The 25,471-nt window shown below is 44.6% G+C and overlaps 1 protein-coding gene across 2 annotated transcripts in view; it reads right to left on the bottom strand.

Moving 5' to 3' along the window:
• Nucleotides 1-25,471, bottom strand: part of CIMAP3 (ciliary microtubule associated protein 3) — a 51,748-nt gene that overhangs the window by 9,857 nt on the left and 16,420 nt on the right. For both annotated transcript variants that reach the window (XM_088479640.1, XM_088479639.1), the window contains 2 exons: nucleotides 6,474-6,607; nucleotides 557-674 (listed from right to left, as the gene is read on the bottom strand). In XM_088479640.1, the coding sequence (XP_088335766.1) occupies nucleotides 557-674; nucleotides 6,474-6,607 (252 nt within the window). The remainder of the gene's footprint in view (nucleotides 1-556; nucleotides 675-6,473; nucleotides 6,608-25,471) is intronic.

Raw genomic sequence — 25,471 nt, forward strand, 5'->3', positions numbered from 1 at the left:
GGGGAACTGTATAAGTGGCACTACTGAGGGCACTGCATAAGGGGCAGTACTGGGGGCCCTGTATAAGGGTGCACTACTGTGGGCACTGTATAAGGGGCACTACTACAGGGGGCACTGCATAAGGGGAACTGCTACTGGGGACATTACATAAGGGGCACTACTACAGCGGACATTGCAAGAGGGGCACTACTACTGGGGGCATTAAGGTGCATATGGAATTTAAAGGAATGTTCCCAGAGTCACTGTCTGTTTTGTATGGCGGTCACTAGGATTGGGAAGGGGGCAGTTCTGCTATCACTCACCCAGGGAACTAAAATGCCTAGCTATGGCTCTGTTTATAGTGTACATCACATTAATACAATTTTTTATGGTAGATTGGATATGTGGTATGGATACAGAATAATTGGGCATATCACTGGCTGTGTACTGGGTTATCAGGTGATTCTTGTACTTGGAGATAATTTCTGTGTATATTAGGAGTGATTAGCTATGAATCTCTTTGCTGCAGTGATTACAGACTATTTTCTCTTGTATGTCAGTGAATTGTAATTCTTACTTCTACGCGCACCGTCCTCTTCTTAAGAGCTTGCACAGCTGACCAATCAGGGGCTCCAAACTTTCTGGGCCAAGATATCTTCCTGCCGTGCTCTATTTGATGCTCATAGGATCCAGGGCTATGATAAAGTAAATTAGCATTTATTACAGAAAAATAATATTCTGATAACAATTTATTAATGTTCACATTTTAACTTCTGTACTTAACACAATATATAACAGCATATCTCTGGGATACAGAATCAAAGTACCACAGCTATTTATTATGATTACATACTCTAGAGAAGTGGTTCTAAAAACCACCTCTCCTGTGATGTAGTCATCAGCCCATTTCTTCTTGGCCATTGCGCACATGAGTAAACCAAAAAGGCTGCACATGCACGATAACAACATCATAGTCTCAGATGGACTGCAGGAGAAATTGTGGTTTCTTTGCGGATTCTCTCTTCTTAAATACAGAAAAGCATTGTTGACCCCTTTTATGGCAAAAACATCACAGGTGTTATCAGTGCTTGATAAATCAAGTTGTACAGTGTATGTCAGTGATTCCCAAACTTTTTCAGTTCAAGGCACCCTTAGGGTCTCCTTAATTTTTTCAAGGCACCCCTAAGCCAAATGAATTACCTGTAGTACTGCCCTTTATGTAGTTCCCATTATGCAATGCCCCCTGTAGCAGTGCCCCTTATGCAATGCCCCCAGTAGTAGTGCCCCTTATGCAATGCCCCCTGTAGTAGTGCTAGTTATGCAGTGCCGACTATAGTAGTGCTCCTTATTCAATGCCATCAGTAGTAGTGCCCCTTATGCAATGCCCCCTGTAGTAGTGCTCCTTATGTAAAGTCCCCTGTAGTACTGCCCTTCATGTAGTGCCCCCTGTAGTAGTGCTCCTTATGTAAAGTCCCCTGTAGTACTGCCCTTCATGTAGTGCCCCCTGTAGTTGTGATGCAAATTTCAACTGTCCCCACAAGCGGCTTCACTGCTCCTTTCGGGAGCAGTGACGCTAGTGTACATGCGTGACCTACAGGTTATGCATTCACACAAGAGCCCCGATGTCCGGTGGAAGGAGCCGGACAGGGGCGGAACCCGGACCTCCTTCCCATAGGGAAGAAGCTGATATCGGGAGCATTCGCCGGACCTCCTTCCCATAGGGAAGAAGCTGATATCGGGAGCATTCCCCATACTAGTGTATAAGGATTGCGGACCATTCTGCAAAAGGAAGGTAAGCAGGAGTTTATGTGATATCTCCTGCTTTACCTATTTGATGAATGGACCGATAACTTAATTTCTACAATTGCAAGTGAAATTGTGCATTTTCACCTGCTTTTGTAAAAATAAAGTGATGATGAATAGGCCCCCTATGTGTCAGAAGGCAAGTATTATAAGTGTTCCTAACACTGAAAGCAATTGTGACATTTGTCATTACTCTCGCTATACAGTATATGACAAACCTATTTGTAAAAATAATGCAGATATTAACAATTGCTTCTGTACTGTAAAAAGAGAGAATTTTCCTTAAGCTGGGTACACACTATGCGATTCCTTGTACGATGTATTCTCTGACACGGATCGGAACAATATATCATATGGATGCATAGTGTGTATGCCTGATCGTACGTGCCCGTAGGTTGTTCATTGCATCTTTCCATCTGCTGTGCTGCACAGCAGAAGGGACAATGTGATGAACGACCCCATGCCGCTAAGTACAGCATGGAACCACACACTGAGCTATCATACACCACATTGCACAGTGTTTACGGATGGCGTGATGTAGGGGCAATGCGATGAATGACCCCATGCGATGAGTGACCCCATGCCGCTAAATGCGAGCAATCTATGCCTGAGGGGGGAGCGATCACACTGATCGCGCCCCCCTGGCTTTGCACCGGGCTGAGGGGCTCACAGCTGTGCGGCGCAGCAAAAGTGTGCAATTTTTTCCCTTCTCAAGGGGTGTGGCCATGCCTCACGCGATTAGGCTATGCCCCCTCTTTACCTGTACAGTGTGTATGGATGGTGTGATGTATCATGCCATCGCATCATGCCATTGCTGGGTACACACATCGCATAATGTGTACCCCACTTTAGAAAATTTGTATCATCTTGCTACTGCTAAGAAAACATTGTTTGGTTACCACTCAAATGTGAGAACTCAAAATTCTTTTGAGCATGTCATTGGAGCCAGTGGCGGATTTTACTTTCCAGTAAAATACATCACCAGCAGGGACTGGTAGTGAATTCTCATTGGAAACACTCCCTGCTGAAGGTGTTTTCTCTCACTGGGACTGCCAGTCCGGACTGCAATAGCAGAGAGAGAGCTTCCCACTTCTCTGCTATTATGGTAGCCCTATTTGGCTCCTTGGAGCTGCAGGTGATGCAGTCCCTAAAAGCCAGCCTATCTGGTAGATGCTCCGATCTTAAGCCACGCCTCTTATTTAGGCTCCCTCGTGGCTGCCAGACTTAAGCCCCACCTCCCGCTGACATCAGCTGTCAATCACCGGGATACCAAGGAAGGAGAGGGCTGCATAGACTACAGACTATGATGTGCAGACCTTGGCCAGACAGGTAAAGAGCCGCTGCTGATTGCTGTGGAACAGTAGTACATTATTATAATACATTGTAAAAGACAATGGGGGTATTTAGTAACAAAATGCAAATGTTCAGTAACCCATTAACAACCAATCAACAATGGGTCTTGAATATCTATTGCCCATGAGACAATGAGATGAAATATCTGAATGGCCGTAGGAGTTGCACATATTCACAAATTTGATTGTAGTAAAAATTAAGATATAGATATAGGATATAGGTTTACCTTATATCTTATAGAACCACGCCTGTAGGTGTTAATCAAAAATGTGTGAGTGAGGTACTATAAGGATTAAGATATGTTAAAACTGAGGTTGTGTGATGTGCGTCAATGCAAAAATAAGGGAACTGGCACTGTGCGAGATTAAGGGGGAGATGTATTAACGGCAAAATGCGGTAAAACCCCCGAAAATGCCGTTTTCGGGGGTTTTACCGCATTCCCCGTATGTATTAAGCAGCAGAATGCGCTGCATTCTGCTGCTTCGCGTCGCTAGGTAACGCCACCTTCAGGAGGTGTTACCCAATAGAAGCCTATGGGCTTCTTAGCGTGACCCTCCCATGATCCCCCGCGGCCCGCGTCCTTCTGCGCATGCGCAGAAGGACTTCTGGGTGTTCAACCCGGAAGTCCCTCTGCCCGGCAGCATCGCAAAGGACAGCGGTATGTACTCGAAGTCGGGGGGGATGTACCGCAACGGCGATGTCGCCGTTAATACATCTCCCCCTATAATCCAAATCCCTTTATTTGAGTCACAATGCTCTGGGAAAGAAAAATATCAATGGTTAAATTAGATTAAATTAAAATGGGAGAGCAAAGAAGGGCAGATGTTAGGGAATATGTGGTATGTGATCTCTGATTGTCAAATACTGCATATTCCCTAACATCTGCCCTTCTTTGCTCATTGACGCACATCACACAACCTCAGCTTTAACATATCTCAGTCCACATAGTACTGTACCTCACACATTTTTGATTAACACTTACAGGCACGGTTTTATAAGATATAAGGTAAACCGGGGGAGATGTATTAACGGCGACATCGCCGTTGCGGTACATCCCCCCCGACTTCGAGTACATACCGTGGTTCATTACCGTGGTATGTACCAAGGATTTCGCAAAGGACAGCCCTCTCGATGAGAGCTGTCCTTTGCGATGCGGCCGGGCAGAGGGACTTCCGGGCATGCGCAGAAGGCCGTGGGCCGTGGGGGTTCATGGGAGGGATCCGATCGGATCCCTCCCGGCCCCGAGCATCGCGCTAAGAAGCCCATAGGCTTCTATTGGGTAACGCCTCCTGAAGGTGGCGTTACCAAGCGACGCCAAGCAGCAGAATGAAGCGCATTCTGCTGCTTAATACATACGGGGAATGCGGTAAAACCCCCGAAAACTGCATTTTCAGGGGTTTTACTGCATTTTGCCGTTAATACATCTCCCCCACCTTTTTCTATTTTTTTTCAATTGACTATTTAAGAGAAAAGGGATTTCTCTTTTAGGTCGGGATATACTAAATGGAAAATGCGATAAAACCCAGTTTTCGGGGGTTTTACTACATTTTCCATATGTACTATTGGCTGGCCACCAGATCTCCAACTCAGCGTTGGAGCTTTTGCTGGCGTTACCCTATAGAAGCCTATGGACTTCTCCCACATCGTGCGGGTTTGAGGGATCCGATCAGCATGCCTCGCGGCCGACGTGACACTCTGCGCATGCACAGATGGACTCCGGGTGCAGCGCTGATCGTAAAGAACAGCTCTTATTGGAAGAGCTGTTTTTGGGGTACTGATCACATATGTTAGTACATATGTGATCAGTAAAGATGCGTTGTCTTGCGCAATGTACTGCACAATGTTAGTACATCTTGCTCTTAGGACCTGCTACCTACTCAATAAAATAAAATAGAATAACCCCCCACAGTGAGCGCTCGGTATTACCTTATTCTACAAATGACAAACAGTTCTTTTGATTCTCAACCCGTTCATGAGAGCTAAGATTACAGCTGTTTGTCCAGCATCGTTCTCGCCATCTTTAGATGGCGAGACAGATTCAGTCCTAATTGATAGCAATGGGGACCTGACGCTGCCTTTCCAGCTTTAGCGAAGCCTTCCAGGCACTGCTGGGTCCCTGTGTCATGCACATGGGCAGACGGACCATTGCGCATGCGCATTAGACCCCCATCGCTGGCAGCGTTATGCTGCCAGCAGCCCAGTGGAGGACCTTGCAAGCGAGGAGGACTTTGCTGGACTTTGCCAGAGGGGTAAGTATTGGTAAATACCAGTGGATTTTTCGTTTGTATCATAGTGATACTAAATTAAAAATGTAGCACGGTGTTTGCCTACGTTGATAAATGGGGGCCTGTATCTGAGTGTATACGCCGATTCCATCAAGTTTTATCAGAAGAAACTGACTATATTTAAAGATCAGATTTTATAGGTTTCCTAATATTCTTCAGACGCGATGGTACAATATTATATCAGACAAAACTTGTGTATGCACTTACAACCGTTCTGTCTCATGCCTCTGCCGATGCTCCTCCAGCAGTGTGTACACTGTTGTTTATTAATTACTTATAATATAATGCTGCAAAATTGATGAGCGAGTGCTTGGATAAGCGCAAGCAAGTTTAAACCCCTAGGGAGGTTGGGAGACCTTCACACTGGGGAAGCTAGGGTTAAGTTTTTTTAGGTGGCTAGCCTATGGGGATAGTTAGGGACGGGTTTAGGGTGGGGTTGTCAGACATTTTGTGATTTACACTAGTTAGAATCATCCTCTTTTTTCTTCGATCCCCTCCTGCTCAAAATTAAAAATTTTTCTTTTTCTTTGCCGAATGGGTTTGTCAACCTCTCGCAGCGGGAAAGAATGGCAGTCCAGTGGGTATTGTGTGACTGTATGGAGGTGCGCTCTCTTTACTAATACATTAATCTAATCTGACCTTCCCTACTGGGGATCAGGGGCACTTGTTGTTGACTGACTGGCCCTGTTATGGTGTATTGGTGGGCGAGTTGGAGCCTTATAATTTTATTGGTAACGGGCAATTGGCTCAGTTACACACATGTCGCGGAGATTAGATTAGCTTAAGACGTAATATCACTGAGCAGTTTGCCGTTCTTTCTTTCTGACACCATACTCATTTGATGGTTTAACTTTAATAAAATGGTTGACCTATTTTAATGGCATTCACTATGTCTGTGTCGTTATTTTAGTTAAGTTTATAGTTTGTTTCTTTAGGTATTATGGTTAAGTGTGGCGGTCATGCAATCTCACATCTGCCAATAAGGAGTTTAATGTTGTATCACTGAAAGTTAAATGATGACCATAGTCTGCTATTAACTTACGCAGATATTACCTAGGATGTAGTGAGACTTCTGCAGCGTTTTCTGGAAACCGTACTGCATTTACATTGAAAGGTGCATGGCTTGCTGAGAATCTGCACTCTTTGGACCAGTCCTGCTGATACTCTGCTGGACCAGGACTCAATGTCTGGAAAACACAAGTTTCTGAATGTGAATAGGTACAAACAGGAATATTGGAGTTGTATGTAAATGTTTGTGCACCCTGGTCAAATTACTTGGGATCCTGTTAGATAAAATAAGTTAATATAAGTCTATGGCACAACCCTAAACATATTTCTGCACAAGGATATGCAATTACTATCGATGGGCCTGATTCAGCAAGGATCGCTATTCTGCTAGAACGCATGCACCGCAGTTGCTATTATTAGCAGTGAAATGTAAATGTTTGCAATCGCATTGCGATCACAGCTTACCATAAAGACTCCCACTTCCCCTTACACACATCCGTATACTTGGGCAACATAGCAAAATAATCGGTAACTTCGAGTAACATCGGACCCATACGCACAGTTAAGGCAGGTCAGACCTCACTCAAGAATTGCTAACTTCAGCACACACTATGAGGCCTCAGGCTGCATATGGTATTGCAGTGGATAATTTATGCACGCCGCTGCAACGCCGTCCCAATGCACTGGCACGTCTGCATTCGCCCGTCACTCCCCCGTCACCACCCACAAACTGCACTTCCTGTCAATCACTGTGCTCGGGGTCTGCGTATCCTCTGCAAACGCATTTCCCATCGCAATTGCTAGTTCACGCGCATGCAGACTGCGATGCATATGCATGCGCAATATGAATTAATCTAACGATTGCGTGCGTCTTTGCAACTGCGATCCTTGCTGAATCAGGCCCTATGTGCGCAATTACTATCTATATGTTACATTTAATAAATGAAAAATATAAATCTTGGACACCTTCCAGTTGATTCATTAATTCCTTTCGGTTGTCAAGATGTAATGACTAATTAGCCTGTAAATGAAGCCAGGAGAAGACCATTCTGAGTTGAGAAATACTCTGTAATTGTCTACACCTGGATTCATTTAAGGCCTAAGCATGCAGTCAATGCTGAGATGTTGAAGGGTCAGAGATGAATAAAGACACGTTTTATCTCTCAGGATGTTGTGCCTACAACCTGCCCACAAATATGGGATCCGCTACAGCTGACTGACTGAGAACTTAAAAATAAAGATAACTGACTGTTAAAAAGCAGGCAAAGGTTATAAAAAGTGACCTAAACACTTCCAGCTTCAAATAGCAACTGTCTGAAACATCAATAAAAAACCAAAATCTGGAACAAAGCAGGATTACTATTCTGAATGATTGGAAGAGCCGACATCTAATAACCATAACCCACATTTCACTATAAAGGACCTGCAGAGTGTTTACCCTACATGAGAGTAGTCGTCCACAGTACAGTGTTGCCTACAGAAAAATGATCTGCATAGAAGAGTAATCAGCAGCAACTTTCTTATGGTCTAACTGCAAAAGTCAATGACTGTGGTATACAAAACGATACTTACATTAGCTGGACACTTTTTGGGATAAGGTTCTAAGGACCGATGAATGATAAATGTCATTTTTGGCACAAGACCATACATTTGGAATAAACAGGCAAAGCATGTGAAGAAAAATTAAAACCTGGCCAAACCTTGTTTGAGGTGGATCTTGGGGTGCTTATGCTTATGTAATAGTTCATGTGGGTGGAAGAATTAATGAAACTAAATATCAGCTAGTCCTAGAAGCTGATGTCACAAGGCCAGCCAAGAAACTGAAGCTGAGAAGAGGATGAAAAATAAAAATGTTGGAATGTCCGTCGCATTCGCCAGAGCATGTAAGAAGGCAATAGAATATTTCTGAGCCAGAAGAACTCAGTAATACTCCTTTCAGATATCCGTTAAATTACCAGGTCTATCAACCCGGCAAATTCCGCCCTACCCGGGTAAAGAGCAGGATCATGACCCGGAATTTTGTCCCAGGTTGTTTGCATTCATAAATAGCAAAAACCTGGGTCAATGCACGTTCACGTGCAAAAACCCAGGTATGTGACGAGGTACAAGAAAGAATGGCAGAAATCCCTAAAGCAAGAAGAGAAAGATTCTTTTCAAACTACAAGAAATATTTGAACACTCTGACTTACATGGTGCCCAAATGTTAGCACTTGCCATACTTACTGGATTTATTTTTCCATCAGTTAAATTCAGCAACTCATAATTAAACTAGTGACACGCACCGGCTTCGCACAAGAGCAATTTTGAATTTACAGCTATAGTCTTTTTTAACAACTGGTCTTATAAGATTGCCTTGTAGACAGTCATTTTTTCTCCTGACTTCAACATGAAAAGATTTAGTTTTGACATGACACACGAAGGGTCACGTAAAGTTGTCCATGAGCAAAACAGTCTCCACCTAGGTCAACTCCAGCCATGTTAAGTGTCTGTCCCTGTGCTTAGTTTATTGTCATGCCAAAGCAGACTCTTACCGGGAATTGGACTTGTTTGAAATTAAAGAATAATTTTTCACATTAATAAAATAGGAACTGTAATAAAAGGGAAAAAACTGAAATGTTGTATCAGTAAACAGGGCTAACATCAATTCTTCTGGAGAAACCAGAGAAAACCACATCAAAATCCATCCAGCGGTTCTCGAGATAAGCCCGAACAAACAGACAGATGCCTACCAGGTACCATTTTTTCATTGACTTGCTTCACTAAAATCATCACTGTTCGGCTCCCTTCTGTCATACATTGTTTCATCACCCAAACCTTCCTCGACAATTGCTCTATAGAATAGTGAAAACTGCATCAAAATCTGTCCAATGGTTCTCGAGATTAGCCCGAATTGTTTAAACAGACAGACTGTGACCGGATGACCTGACATGCCACCCGATCACTGATTAGTCTTGACTCCCACTGGATGTTGAGGTTTCGGGGATTCCCTCTTACCGCCAGTTGTCGCCTGTTACTGACTCTGCCCGCTGCTCAGAGGGCATGTAACATTGCTGCCACCACCAAACTCCTACCATCGGCATTTGGAACCAATTACGTACACCCAGGCCCCTACCGCCGGCACCTGGAACCACTTCTGCTGCGTGTTATGTTCTGGGTTGTTTGTGGACACGGGGTGGTAGCAGGAGCGATCACAGAAGCAGATTTGAAAATAAAACTAGGATTTTTAATAAGTGCTTGAGTAGACATATAATGTGGCAGTAAATAAAAGTCCAGGAATATATAAATGTGCACAAGAGTTCTGTGGTGGGAGCAAAAGGGTTAATGTCCAAGTAGAAACAATTAGGTGTGCAGGTAGTGAAACTGAAAATAATCAAGCCAGGTTTGCAGGTAGTGAACTGAAAATAATCAAGCCAGGTTTACAGGTAGTGAACTGAAGCGCAGGATGTCAGCAGGCTCAGGCACTCAGGTATGGGCAAGGGTGATGGAGGAAGCGGGGTAGTCCAGTGGGAGCTAGGAGCTGACAGGCAGACTGGCAGACAGCGAATTCACAGGAACAGGAAAGCACAGAGAACTCCCTCTCAGCTAGGCTGAGATACACGTTGCACTGGCAAAGAAGGAAGGCACTGACCCTTCCTAAATACCCCATGCCGTGCTGTTACTGGCCGGAGGGAACATGTGACTCACCAGGATTGGCCAGCCGCATCACATGGCCAGAAGGCAAGATGGCGGCGCCCATGCCAAATGGAACGGAGACGCCGCCAGGCCTCACCAGCGCAGAGTGACAACAGGGCCGCACAACAACGCGCGCAGCCAAAGCCCCCCGCCAGACACCAGCTCCGCCACCAGACAGCCCGCGCCACAACGACCTCACAGGTAACACCCACCTAGCGCCATGCTGAAATACCCTGGCCGTGACACTGCGTATGCGTCAACGAACTGTGGCCACACCTCCTGATTGGTGTCGGCTGATGCCACCTTGATCCCTCACAATGGACCAGGCTCTGCATGGTAGCTGGCAGAGGGCTTGAGCTTGGAGACACTGGGCTCAATCCAGAACAGCCAGAGAACGTTTGGAGTAATTCTGTTGTTGCAGGATTCAGATGCACTCATTGTAAAGGCAAGATGTTTATTTCTTAAGTAGTCTTAAAAGATACTCTTCCCCTCACCTTAAGGGGGTCAGATACAGATGTTAAACAGCAGTACAGTCCTTTATGTTCACAAAGATATACACACAACCAGGCTCACAGGCCTTCTTTAATGCCACTACAAAACACATTACCACAGGGGGGGAAATCCGCCCTGTGTTCCATTTAGCCAATCATGCTAGCTCACAAAAATATAAATAAACACATCTTACATTTTAAAGATACTAACATAATTTTCTCGTTCCCACCCAAAAACAGTTGGCTTTCCTAAAGCACAAACTGAGTTAGCAATATAATGTCTCTCAAAAGGTAAATATAATGCAAATTTCAATACATTCGTTCTTTCACATGTCTATGACTAAGCCAGTTTGTCTTATTTACAATTTTAAAACCTTCTAAGTTCTTAGGAAGTTCCACCCAATAGGAGCTTCTTAAAAACAAACAGATTGTTATTCCGAACTTGCTGGGTATTATACACAGAGACACACCGGAGACCTTTGCAGTGCATTTCAAAGAAAAGGCTTTTTCAGTCAACACCAACACTCCTCTGTCATACTAGGGCAATTACCATATCAATCCCTAGGTGAGGATGTCTAAAGAGCAGTTTATCTCCAAATGTCAATACCTTTTACATTTCTATTAGGGGTGTGCACCGGCCACTTTTTGTGTTTTGGTTTTAGATCTGGATCTTTCTTCGTGTTTTGGATCTGGATTGGTTTTGCCAAAACCACCCTTCCGTGTTTTTGGGTTCTGGGTTTTGTGTTTTGGATCTGTATTTTTTATTTTTTTTAAAAAGCATAAAAACAGCTAAAATCACAGAATTTGTGGGTTTTTCTGCTCCTATGCTATTATTAACCTCAATAACCTTAATTTCCACTCATTTCCAGTCTATTCTGAACACCTCACACCTCATAATAGTGTTTTTATGTCCAAAAGGTTGCACCGAGGTAGCTGGATGACTATGCTAAGGGACACAAACACGTGGCCCATCTAGGAGTGACACTGCAGTGCCAGACAGGATGGCAGTTTGAAAAACTAGGCCCCAAACAGTACATAATGCAAAGAAAAAAAAAGAGGTGCAAGATGGAATTGTCCTTGGGCTCTCCCACCCACCCTTATGTTGTATAAACAGAACATGCACACTTTAACAAACCAATCATTTCAGCGCCAGGGTCTGCCACACGACTGTGGCTGAAATGATTGGTTCGTTTGGGCCCCCACAAAACAAGCTGGCAATTAATCTGTCCCTGCACAAACTGGCTCTACGGAGGAAAGATGTCGTCCTCATCCTCCTCATCCACCGATTCCTCACCCTCTTCAGTGTTGTGTACATCCTCATCCTCACAGAGTATTAATTCGTCCCCGCTGGAATCCATCACCACAGGTCCCTCTGTACGTTCTGGAGGCTGGTCTCCCTGGAAGAGTTGGTAATTCATTTTTATGAACATCATCTCCACATTTTGTGGAAGCAACCTCCTACACCTTTTGCTGACAAGGGCCCTCATTCAGAGCCGTACGCTCTGAGCAGAGCGCACGCTCTGAATGTGGGCCGTCCTCCATAACTATGGAGCGTCCTCCTGGACGCTCGTATAGCTGTGGGTCACCACCCACAGCCTATACGAGCGTGCAGTTTGATGGCCGCGATGGTCTTGACCATCGCGACCATCAAAACTGCGAGCCGGAGCCTGTGGTTGAGGTTTTCAACCGCAAGGCTCGGAGTGATTTTGGCTCTATCAGAGCCAAAATCACTCCCACTGACATCACTAGTGATGTCAGTGGGCCGGCTTCTGACGGTAGGTGTTCCTTTGTGAACGCCCCCGTCAGGGAGGCACGCCCCCGGCACGCCCACCAAAGGGGGTGTGCTGTCAATCAACATCGACAGCACGCCCCCTTTGATCAGACACAACGAGTGAAGGAAAGTCCTTCGCTCGTCGCGTCTGGCGTATGCGCACGACGGAGCTCCCGCCGTCGTGCGCATGCGCAGTGCACAACATCGACCCACTTGCGAGCGGACAGCCGCTCGCGAGTGGGTCTGAATCAGGCCCAAGGTTCCCGGCTGCACTAAACACTCTTTCGGAGTACACACTGGAGGGGGGGCAACTCAGGTAAAATAGAGCCAGTTTGTACAGGGGCCTCCAAATTGCATCTTTTTCCTGCCAGTACAGGTATGGACTGTCTGACATGCCTACTTGGATGCTGTCACCGATGTAATCCTCCACCATTCTGTCAATGGTGACAGTATCATATGCAGTGACAGCAGACATGTCAGAAATTGTTGGCAGGTCCTTCAGTCCGGACCAGATGTCCAAACTTGGTCCTGCCTGCCCTGCATCACCGCCAGCGGGTTGCTTAGGATACCTAAGTTGTTTCCTGGCAGCCCCAGTTATGGGAGAAAATGAAGAAGGAGCTGTAGACATGTCACGTTCCGCTTCAGCTGACAGTGTTTTCACCAGCAGGTCTTTGCACCTCTGCAGGCTTGTGTCGGCCGGAAAGAGAGACACCACATAGGCTTTAAACCTAGGATCGAGCACGGTGCCCAAAATGTAGTGGTCTGATTTCAACAGATTGACCACCCTGGAATCCTGGCAAAGCGAATGAAGGGCTTCATCCACAAATCCCACATGCCAAGCGGAATCGCTCCATCTTAGCTCTTCCTTCACTTTCTCCAGCTGCTTCTGCAAAAGCCTGATGAGGGGAATGACCTGACTCAAGCTGGCAGTGTCTGAACTGACTTCACGTGTGGCAAGTTCGAAGGGCTGGAGAACCTTGCACAACACGGTAAGGATTCTGCCTTTGAACCTCTATATACCCCTGCCTATACCTTCTAATATCCTACCTATAAACCTCTAAGGATGACGCTAATTTGCGTACGCAGTCATACAGTAAATAAAGACTCCAGACCTAGAATCTGTGGTTCCAAAGCACAAAGTATTATTCATGTAAAAGTACAGCAGTTACACGCTATGATCCTCATATAATCTTAGCGCAAAGAGATTATACAGACCCAAGTACAATTATACATATGCAGCGCTCTCTGGTCCAGATGTTAGGCATCAGCAAGAAACCCCTCATCAATCAGCACAAAAGACTAGGAACCCAGGGTCAGAGCACACATATTTATACCCCCCAGAAATAAACAACACAATACAGAAGTTTGTTGCTAATACCATTGGTCCTAAAGGAGAGGGCATATGTTACAAGGCATTTAACAGGTTGATTCAAATAGACACAACCCAGCCTCTAACAACTGGGGGTCTCTGGTTTCCTGCCTCATGCAACATCCTAACAGTTGTTCATATAATGTACATTTTGTTGCTTGAAGTCTCTGCGGTCCATAAGTTGAGAATGCATGATGCGATCTCCACACCGATGGTGCCGGAATACTGTTGAAAGAGTACGCATCAGTACAATACCAATCACGGCTTGCTTATCATGTATAAAACCTTAGTTACCAAATAATCTTTATTTCACAGCATTTATGCTAAATGAACAAACTTAAATCTTATACTTTAAAGCTTATTAAACCTTTTATGTGAATATGTAATGTGTAAGTATGCGGGGTGTGATGTAAAGATGCTAGTTAACTTGGGGCAGATTTGTGCGCATGAAGCTAATATACAGCGTTTTCATACAGGATCTTATGCATTCGCTAATATGCGACTAGTTAACAGTGCAATTGTGCGTATTAATGTGTGTATGAGAAATGGTGCACTTAAATCTCACTTAAACTAAGTCAACACCTCGCAGTGTGGAATGCTGAGCCTTATAGTTCCATGACTTGCTCATGCCCCAGCAGCCCCCACCGTTTTCAGGCTCCAAAATACTGGTCTTTGTTCTCCCAGGGCCTATGTGGATGCAAATTAGCACAGCTACATGACCCAAACCTCAGATAACACACTTGGCTTTGAAGGTATTTTATTGTAGGAAGCCTGCTAATGTAAAGTACTACAAACGACCCTCTTGCTGTATTCGAGCAGGGCCACCAGGAGTGAGAGCAGACGTTATGTCCATGAAGCTTGTCTTCACAAGCTAGTTGTCATGTGGCCATTTGCTCTGTTTAGCTAATGCAATCCAATTTTGACATACTGTACAGCCATTTCTGAAATATATCCTTTAGGGGAATTATAATAATATACACACTTTATCCAGAGCACCCAAACTACGTAAAGTCATGAAATGGGCTTTTGATGAATCACCGTAACTTATGGCGACAGTCACAGATGCAATCGCATGATGCTAATAGTAATATCACCACATGTACTAAAGTGTGAGTTTATCTAAAATGGCGCTTAGGCGGCCATTCGCAAAATGGCGTCTTGCAGTCTCATTTTAAACTGATCTTGTCTCAGCCAATTATCCAGCTTCGACAGTCCACCCTTTGATAGAGAACAACATGCTATCACAATCTGATTTTAAAATATAATTTAGGCTTACATTTATATACTATTTAGTGTTATTATGGGATGGCACAAGGTGGTTCTTAATCCATCAATAATGTGTCTCTGAGTGGGGACATAAAACTACTATTATATGCATACCGCGGATCTTGGAAGATCATGTGAAAGGTGTGGGGATACACCAGTCCTATAAAGGCAGTCTTGAAGGGGAATTGAGACTTTACATTATCTGAGGTGTTTTTAAAAATAACATTTCAATAATACATTCTATGCATGTCTAAATATAATACATTAAATTATGGTATTTCCTAGTTCAGGGTTGTAATGCAGTTCTGTATTTACCTCGGTATTCATACTGACCACCATCATAATTTTGTACTTTCGTTTTACTCTATTTTTACATTTTCCACACTTCAACACAATAGGAACACACCGGACACATATGCCAATTATTATGATGACAATCAGTATAAGGATTAAGAATTTGCCTATACTGGCGATCATTTCCTGGACCCATTCCCCTAGACCTGAGAACCATTTCACTGGGATCAGCCATGAAACCCATCCTTCTATCTTCTCCCCTACTTCAGCCACTGAAGCATTATGGTTCTTACGATACTCCCATTTTAGCTACAGAATTTCATCCATCTACCGGTCTATCACCTCCATGGGGTCGCTGGTATCATTGGTGACATAGGTGCAACATTTTACTCCAAATTGGGTGGCCAACGTTATGCAATACCCTCCAGTAACAGCAGTTAAATAATTTAACACTAGCCTGTGTTGCACCAGTTCTTTCTTGTACGCTTGCAATTCTCTCCCTGTATACCTGAATGTGTCATCGTACATCTCGGTGATATTATCTATCAATTTAGCAAGTTTAATGTACCCCGAGCGATCCTGGTGGGATCCAATGCGACTAAAACTTGAAAGCCAGTTGTCTCACTAATTAACTGAGTGGCTTTGTGCATGTCACCAGGTATCATATTTCATTTGCCTCTGTGTTCATATTGTGTGTGAAGATATGGTGACGGTGTGTTTTTATCTATACCAAGCATTTCAACATGTGTGAGGGTCATAACTTCTGGGACTACTCTTCCCAGGTAACACAAACCTTCGGAACTCGGGGAGAGCCACTTATATGCTTTTCTTCCACATATAAAATATACATTATCAGGGAGAACATAAGGAATGGTATGCATCATTATCATTAAGCACATTTCCCTTGCAAACAATCCTATTTCTGGGTCTTCCATCTGGTACATGCAAGTTTCTGGCTGTATTATTTTAGCACAATAACCATCTGGCACCTTACCAATAATTTCTTTGGTGGAACTCAATGTATACCGATACCTAAAATGTTTCCCACTAGATTTAATTGAGCGTAACAGATCATGGTTTATGGACTCATTATCAGCTCTTTGTGAGAAGGTCATCGTCTGATTATTCCCCGTCGCTTCCCAACTCCTGGGGTTATTGGAGTTGGTTATGTTTAACACAAAAGTGATCTATCTGCTTGGAATTGATATAGTTTGAAATGAGGTGGTTTGGATGAGAGAAATTTTCCATCCAATGTTTTCCCTTTTTGTAATTCTAAAATTTCTGTGATATTCAGCGAAAATGGCACCAACCCTACATATTGCTGTCCCTGTGGCACATGTGAACACACCCAGCAATCAGTTTGATTTAACACTTTGCCTACCATGCTATGATAATCCTCTAAAGGATACCCACCCCAGTACGGGTTATATTTAGGTTGGCAACATTGGATATAGTTCTCATCAACTAGGGACCCACAAAGCTCACAAATACAGGAATCTTCAGACGATAAACCTCCATACCGTCCCCGAGTATCCGGAATGACAGATCTCTTAACAATAACAGTACTAAGATTGGTCAGACACTCCCCTGATTGGCATTGCACTCCTCCTGACTCCACTCCATCAGCACTGCCATCAGCTCCCATTTCCTCAATCGGTCTCCCATCACAGAAACTGGATATTCCCGAACCGACCAGGATGGTGAACACTCTAAAAGAGAATATGAAAATGAACACAGCAGGCCCGTCCATTGTCACAACAAGACCTGCAAATTTCTCTTAGTTCAGGTATCTCACTATGACCTTTTCAATCCTCCCGGAACAAGCTCACAAGCGACAGGTCCACGCTATCAGCCTTGTCTTCGACTTGTTTCTCCACCGGTTGATTGACCTTTTTGCAGTGAGTGGAATGGACCCAGGTATCTCTCTCAGCCACCTTCAAAGATGTAGTACCTGTCAGCAGCACCTGGTACAGACCTTCCCACCGATCAGTCAAACAACCTGAACGCAAGAAATTTCTGATCATAACATATTCTCCTGGTTCAACATCATGACAGTTAGTTTCAGGCATATTATGGGACAACAATTTCAGTTTCTGCCGCTGTTGCTTTAACTGCTTACTCATTGATATAAGATACTTTACAGTTACCTCGTTGTTACCCTTCAAGTCTTCCTGTGGACTTATAATCAAATGAGGTTGTCTATCGAACAGTATTTCAAATGGGGACAGATTTAGAGGGGGTCTAGGAGTGGTCCTTATGCTATGTAGGAGCAAAGCTAACGCTTCTGGCCATCCTAGTCCAGTCTCTGCCACGATTTTACTTAACTTATTTTTAATAGTCCCTTTCATCCTCTCTACCTTGGCACTGGCTTGCGGTCGGTAGGGGGTGTGAAGTCGGCTATTAATACCCATCAGCTTACACATATTTAGAAAAACATCACCTGTGAAATGAGTACCCCTGTCACTCTCAATGATTTTAGGGATACCGTACCTGCATACAAATTTCTGAACTATTTTCTTGGCAGTAAATGCAGCAGTATTAGTGGCCGCTGGGTAGGCCTCAACCCAATTAGAAAATACATCAGTGCACACTAATGCATACTTAAGATTCCTGCAGGGTGGTAATTGGATGAAATCAATTTGTATCACCTGGAAAGGTCCATCAGTCGGTGGAATGTGGGACGGTTCGGTAGGGATCGCTTTCCCTATGTTCTTCCTCAAGCAGGTCAGACAGGACATTGCTATCTTTTCTGCTTGTGAAGAAAAACCTGGTGCACACCAGTATGCTCTCACCAACTTGCACATACCTTGTTTTCCCAGATGAGTCAGACTGTGTGCTGCCTCAGCCAGGCTGGGGTAATATGCCTTGGGGGCTACTGGTTTACCTTGTCTTTGTGTAAGGACACGTGCAGCACAACCATCGGCTTCTGTACAATACAAATCAAAAGGTTTTTCATAATCAGGTATTCCCAATGCAGGAGCTTTTGTCAGACTATCCTTAAGATTAAGAAAAGCCTGCTCTGTTTCCTCTGTGTGTATGACACGATCGGGCGTTGAGGAAGAGACTAATTCCTGTAAAGGCAAGGCCAAAGTAGGAAAACCTGGGATCCACATTCTACAGTATCCACACATTCCCAAGAAGGTAAGAATTTGCTGTTGATTCTGCGGCAGTGTCATGTTCTGTATGGCCTGGATTCTATCATTTGTAAGATGTCATAACCCATGGTTAGGCAGTGTCCCAAATATTTACTCTGGATTGGCACAGCTGTAGTTTGTCCTTAGCCACCTTGTGTCCTGTATGCGAGAGATGAAGCAACAAAAGTTTAGTATCATTCAAACATGACATAAACGAGTCAGAACATAGCAATAAATCGTCCACATATTGAATTAGAACAGATCCATTGGCAAGTTGAAAAGATTGTAAACAATCGTGCAATGCCTGGGAGAAGATACTGGGGCTGTCTATGAAACCTTGGGGTAACTGTGTCCATGTGTATTGTACACCTCTGTATGTAAATGCGAATAGATACTGACAGTCAGGGTGGAGAGGCAAAGAGAAGAATGCAGAACAGAGGTCAATGACAGTGAAATGGGTTGCATTTGGTGGGATCTGCATCAGGATGACAGCTGGATTTGGCACTACAGGGAATTGGCTCTCTACTACCTTATTAACACCTCTAAGGTCTTGTACCAGCCTATAACCCCTCCCACCACTCTTCTTCACCGGGAAGATGGGACTGTTGGCAACACTAGCTGTACGAACTAAAATTCCCTGTTGCAATAATCGCTCAATTATTGGTAAAAACCCCTAATTCTACCTCTTGTTTTAGTGGGTACTGGGAAATTTTTGGAGCTTGCCTACCGCTTTTTAAATTTACCATTACAGGGCTTACGTTTGCCATTAATCCAGTGTCCTGTCCATCCTTAGTCCAAAGAGAATCTGGAATTTGGGACAACATTTCATCTACCTGAGATGGATTTTCATTTAAACTTGTAGAGTGATACATTATCCTTTGGGGAGTGTCCAACATATCCCGCACCTCGTGTGCAACTCTCTCTGGGATATCTAAAAATACACCATCAGGGGTGCAATATATAACACATCCCATCTTACATAACAAGTCTCTACCCAGCAGGTTAGTAGGAGTCGCAGCAGCCAGAAGGAAAGAATGCCTGGTATGCAACTGCACAATAGTAACCTCTGTGGACTTTGTTAAAGGATAATGTTCCACTTTACCTGTTACACCCATTGTTGGTACTGTCTCGTTGGTCACCTGTAAATTAATGGGAGATTTTTTCACTGACCTGGTCGCCCCTATGTCTACAAGAAAAGGATATTCAGTACCAGCTACATCAACCATCATGACCGGTTCTTCCCTAGTACTTCCCGTTAACCTGACTATCTGTAGACTACAGCTATGACCTGACCCCTAGCGTTGGCTACCATTCTCCAATAAAGCATTTACGGCCACAATTGGAGCTGGTGCCTGCTGGACATTTGCTGGTCTCTGTGCATATCCCTTGTGGGGATGTCCAGGTCTTCCCTGATTTGGGGTTCCTACTCTTTTTACTGTACAGTTTCTACTTAAGTGTCCTGTTTGTTTACTATTAAAACATGTTCGTGGATCGGGTGAAGACACGTGTTGTTGTGAGGTTTGAGCAGAGGGTAAAGATGGTGGATATGGGTAAGGATAGAGAGGGTAAGGGTATTGTGGGGGATATGAGGTTTGTGAGTAGTATGTGACCTGTGGTTGTATAGGGTTTGTGGAATAGAGCTGTGTTTGTTGTTGCATGGGGTTAGTGAGGGCATATAACTGTTCAGGTGTAAGTGTGTGTGCAGATGCGAGTGTGTCTGTTGGCTGTGATGTTACCGTCATTCCCTCCAGAGCTTGTATACTGACAGCCATTAGTTTTTCGCTCTGGGTCTCTCTCTTCTTTGAGATGTTTTTATCATGTTCTATGGCAGATTCTATGAGGGTATCTATTGTGACTCCCCTCCAGCCAGGTTGTGAGGTCTGAACCCAAGTCTTTAAATTCTCTTTCAGACCATCCATGAGTACCGTGACTATCATTCCCCTGTGGTGAGTGCTATTTTTAATATCTTCTAACCCAGTGTACTGGGTGATAGCCTGCAGAGCCCGGTCGCAATAATCTTCTGCAGATTCACTCTCCTTTTGCTTAATGGTGAAAATTTTGTTCCAGTTAACTACTACCGGAAAATATATACCCAATTGAGTTACAATGTGGGAAATGTTACCTTGGTTTACTTGGTCTGTTAAGGGAACATCACCATCCAATACACAATCCATGATAAATTTTGTCACGTCAGTATTGCGTGGTAGACAGACCCTTAACACCACACGCCAATCTTTATTAGTTGGCTCATGAGAACTACCCAAATTTCTCAAAAATCTTTGACAATTGGCTAGTTCCTTTTTGGGATCGGGGAAATCATTTATGATGGAATTTAGTTCTGCTCTTGTCCAGGGACAATGCATTACTACTTCCCTCGTGGGCACTACACCGTTCGCATCTGCATTTCCATTCGGAACGGTTATTGTCCGAATGGGATGCAGACCGGCAGCACTGCTACCTTTGACCTTGTTACCTGGCTGGGGGTTGAATCTGCTGCTGCTACGTATGGTATTAACAACTTCCTCTATGGGTGCAGAGGGTGTTAGCACTTCCCTTGCTGTTACCGATGGAGATGGCGGCACCACTCGTGATTGTGGTGATGCAGCATCTATCATTTGCACAGCATCTGAAATGGCAGACATTACAATAGGCTCATCATCCACATCATAAACATTTTCTTTATGGTTGCTTAAGAGAGCGTACAAATTGCTTGTTACAATTTTATGGGTATTTTTGGTAACTGTACTTGCACCTCCATCCACATAAGGTGGGGGTGGTGAGCATGAACTGCTGGCAATACTCTCCACAACGCTACCTTGCTGCATGTGCGCGCCATTTTGCAGCTCACCCGTATTGCAAATTAGCGTCGCGGATGTATTCTCTGGCAATGCTAGTTTGGTTCGCTTGCACATTTTTAAGCCACGCATCCCCTTCATGCTGCCACAACTTTAAACATTCATGATATTTTACCTTTTTCTCTCAGGAGCGCGACAGACTGATGTGGTCCCGGACATTATCTAATACATCTTTATCAAAACTACCAATTCTGGGAAACGGTCTAACACTCTTCATCGTCATTTTAAACCATACATCACAATACCTTATCGCATAAGTACCGTACTTAGTATGCATAATACGATGGGCCAATCCAAATGGCGCTTCCATTAGCAGCACATCATTGTCTAACATCTCTATTGTTTGCGCGGCTCCCATTCTGAGACAAATCCTACACTTTTCAATAAAGATTTAAATTGGTGAAAGACAATCAAGATACTTTCACTTACCTGTGGACGATTTAAACGGCAGTGCCCACACACCTGGATAAGATTTGAAAGAGGCAACTTCCACACCTGGATAAGATTTAGTAAGGCAACTTCCACACCTATGGAAGTTTAAGTCGGCTACTTCCATGCACCTCTCTACAACAAAGAAAATATGTACACCTGCTACTGTGTATAGAACGGTAAGCTGCTTACTGAGCAACTAGCACTTAGCCCTTAAAGGTCATACGGTACCAGAGGCATAACTAGGGTATTTGGAGCTCAGGGCAAATTTGAAAAGGGAAACCCCCCCCCGATGTGCACGCGACAAAAAAATTGGGCGTGGTCACGTAAAAATGGGGCGTGTCAACATGACACACCCCTTTATTTTCACGCTGAACATTCCTATCCATATGCACCTTAACCCCAGTAGTACCCCTTATACAGTACCCCCAGTATGCAGTTGTGGTCCCTCTTCTGCAGGCCCATAGTAGTGCTCCTTATACAGTATCCCCCAGTAGTGGTCCCTCTTATACAGCCAACAATTAGTTCCCCTTACTCAGCATCCCCAGTAGTGGCCACCCCAAATGCAGTGTCCCATGTAGTGTTCCCCCTTATGCAGTGCCCCCAGTAGCAGTCCCCACAATGCAGTGCACCCAGTAACAGTGCAGTGCCCTTTATATAGTGCCCCCCAGTAGTAGTCCCCCCATGCAGTGCCCTTTATATAGTGCCCCCAGCAGTAGTCCCCCCATGCAGTTTTCCCAGTAGTGGTCCCCCTTATGCAGGCACCCAGTAGTGATCCCCCCTATCCAGTGCCCCCTATAGTGGCCCTTCCTATTATTGCCCCCAGTGCAGTGCCTCTAGTAGTAGGCCTCTTTTATTATGTCCCCAGTGGTAGTTCCCCCCCAAGTAGTAGTCTCCAGTAGAGGTTCCCCCTCCCGATTTAGTGCCCCCAGTAGTAGCCCCCCAGTAGAGGTCCTCCCAATAATGGTGCCCACAGTAGTAGCCACCCCTCCCCTGTTGTGCCCCCACCCCCAATAGAGGTCCCCCCAGTAGTAGCCACCCCCCTCCCCCGTTGTGCCCCCAGTAGTGCAAACAGGTTTTAAAAAAAATATATACAAATATACTTACCTGAATCCACGCTGCTGCTGCTCCGGTCAGCGACACCGCTCCCGCCACCACCCGCCAGTCCTCCCGGGCTGGCGTGCTCAGCATTATGGGAGAGATGTCATGATGTCATGACGTCTGTCCCATTACCCACTGCAGGAGCCGGACGGAAGCCCAGCTCTTGCAGTGGGTGCTGCAGCAGTCAATGAGAGTCTATCTGACTCTCATTGGCTGCTGTTTAACACACGCATCGCCGCCAGTGCTGGCAGCGATGCGTGTGGTATGCACAGCCTGAGCCCGCCTCCTATCGCTATTGGGCAAGTGCTCAGGGGGAGGGAACGGGCTCAGCTGTGCAGCACAGGACTGGCGCTGGAAGCCTAGCGCCGGTCCTGTGTATATGTGTAGCGCTGACAGCACTCACTGCGGTCGGTGCTACACTGGTGGCTAACTAGGGCGGGCCGGACCTTGGCCAGCGATGCCCCCCGCGCCGCTGGTCCTATGGCGCCCAGGGCACGCACCCTGCCCGACCCCCCCTAGTTACGCCACTGTACGGTACCTCTAACTGTAGGGAACAAGTTACCCCTACCAACAAATACCCACTGTAACACACTTTTTCCTGCGCAGAAAAATACACGTTAACCCAGATATTGATAACAATTGAAAAACGTAAACCTCAACGGCTTTATTTAAACACGTGGCAGCACAACCGGAAGTACGTATACGCTATTGTGTGACCAGTCACATACACAATAAAGCGACTACCACACAACCGTATGACAACTTTTTAGCTGCGTACGCAAAAGTGCGTCTTTACTGTGCGCAAAACTGCAACTCAGCCGCATGCTCAATACTGCAGCATCCCTTTAAATGTTAGGTTCTATCAACAAAGGAAAACAAACTTTTTCCTCTCTTGTCCCTGGATTCTAGTCAGCTTCCTTGGCTCACACGAAAATGGGTAGTGATCTCTCAGCACCGAGCAATTGCAGGTAAACCCTGCATGTGGCCACTCCACCCTTTGGTGAGAAATCGATAACCGTAAGTGCCGTGTGAGCGGGTAAGTGACTTCACGATGAGCCCCCAACTAAGGATTCTGCCTTTGAACCTCTATATACCCCTGCCTATACCTTCTAATATCCTACCTATAAACCTCTAAGGATGACGCTAATTTGTGTACGCAGTCATACAGTAAATAAAGACTCCAGACCTAGAATCTGTGGTTCCAAAGCACAAAGTATTATTCAAGTAAAAGTACAGCAGTTACACGCTATGATCCTCATATAATCTTAGCGCAAAGAGATTATACAGACCCAAGTACAATTATACATATGCAGCGCTCTCTGGTCCAGATGTTAGGCATCAGCAAGAAACCCCTCGTCAATCAGCATTCAGCACAAAAGACTAGGAACCCAGGGTCAGAGCACACATATTTATACCCCCCAGAAATAAACATCACAATAGAGAAGTTTGTTGCTAATACCATTGGTCCTAAAGGAGAGGGCATATGTTACAAGGCATTTAACAGGTTGATTCAAATAGACACAACCCAGCCTCTAACAACTGGGGATCTCTGGTTTCCTGCCTCATGCAACATCCTAACAGTTGTTCATATAATGTACATTTTGTTGCTTGAAGTCTCTGCGGTCCATAAGTTGCGAATGCATGATGCGATCTCCACACCGATGGTATCGGAATACTGTTGAAAGAGTATGCATCAGTACAATACCAATCACGGCTTACTTATCATGTATAAAACCTTAGTTACCAAATAATCTTTATTTCACAACATTTATGCTAAATGAACAAACTTAAATCTTATACTTTAAAGCTTATTAAACCTTTTATGTGAATATGTAATGTGTAAGTATGCGGGGTGTGATGTAAAGACGCTAGTTAACTTGGGGCAGATGCGTGCGCATGAAGCTAATAAACAGCGTTTTCATACAGGATCTTATGCATTCACTAATATACGACTAGTTAACAGCGCAATTGTGCGTATTAATGTGTGTATGAGAAATGGTGCACTTAAATCTCACTTAAACTAAGTGAACACCTAGCAGTGTGGAATGCTGAGCCTTATAGTTCCATGACTTGCTCATGCCCCAGCAGCCCCCACCGTTTTCAGGCTCCAAAATACTGGTCTTTGTTCTCCCAGGGCCTGTGTGGATGCAAATTAGCACAGCTACAAGACCCAAACCTCAGATAACACTCTTGGCTTTGAAGGTATTTTATTGTAGGAAGCCTGCTAATGTAAGGTGCTACAAACGACCCTCTTGCTGTATTCGAGCAGGGCCACCTGGAGTGAGAGCAGACGTTATGTCCATGAAGCTTGTCTTCACAAGCTAGTTGTCACGTGGCCATTTGCTCTGTTTAGCTAATGCAATCCAATTTTGACATACTGTACAGCCATTTCTGAAATATATCCTTTAGGGGAATTATAATAATACACACACTTTATCCAGAGCACCCAAACTACGTAAAGTCATAAAATGGGCTTTTGATGAATCACCGTAACTTATGGCGACAGTCACAGATACAATCGCATGATGCTAATAGTAATATCACCACATGTACTAAAGTGTGAGTTTATCGAAAATGGCGTTTAGGCGGCCATTCGCAAAATGGCGTCTTGCGGTTTCATTTTAAACTGATCTTGTCTCAGCCAATTATCCAGCTTCGACA

The sequence above is a fragment of the Taudactylus pleione genome, unplaced genomic scaffold, assembly GCF_031769625.1.
Source record: "Taudactylus pleione unplaced genomic scaffold, aTauple2 ptg000242l, whole genome shotgun sequence".
Classification (NCBI taxonomy): Eukaryota; Metazoa; Chordata; class Amphibia; order Anura; family Myobatrachidae; genus Taudactylus; species Taudactylus pleione.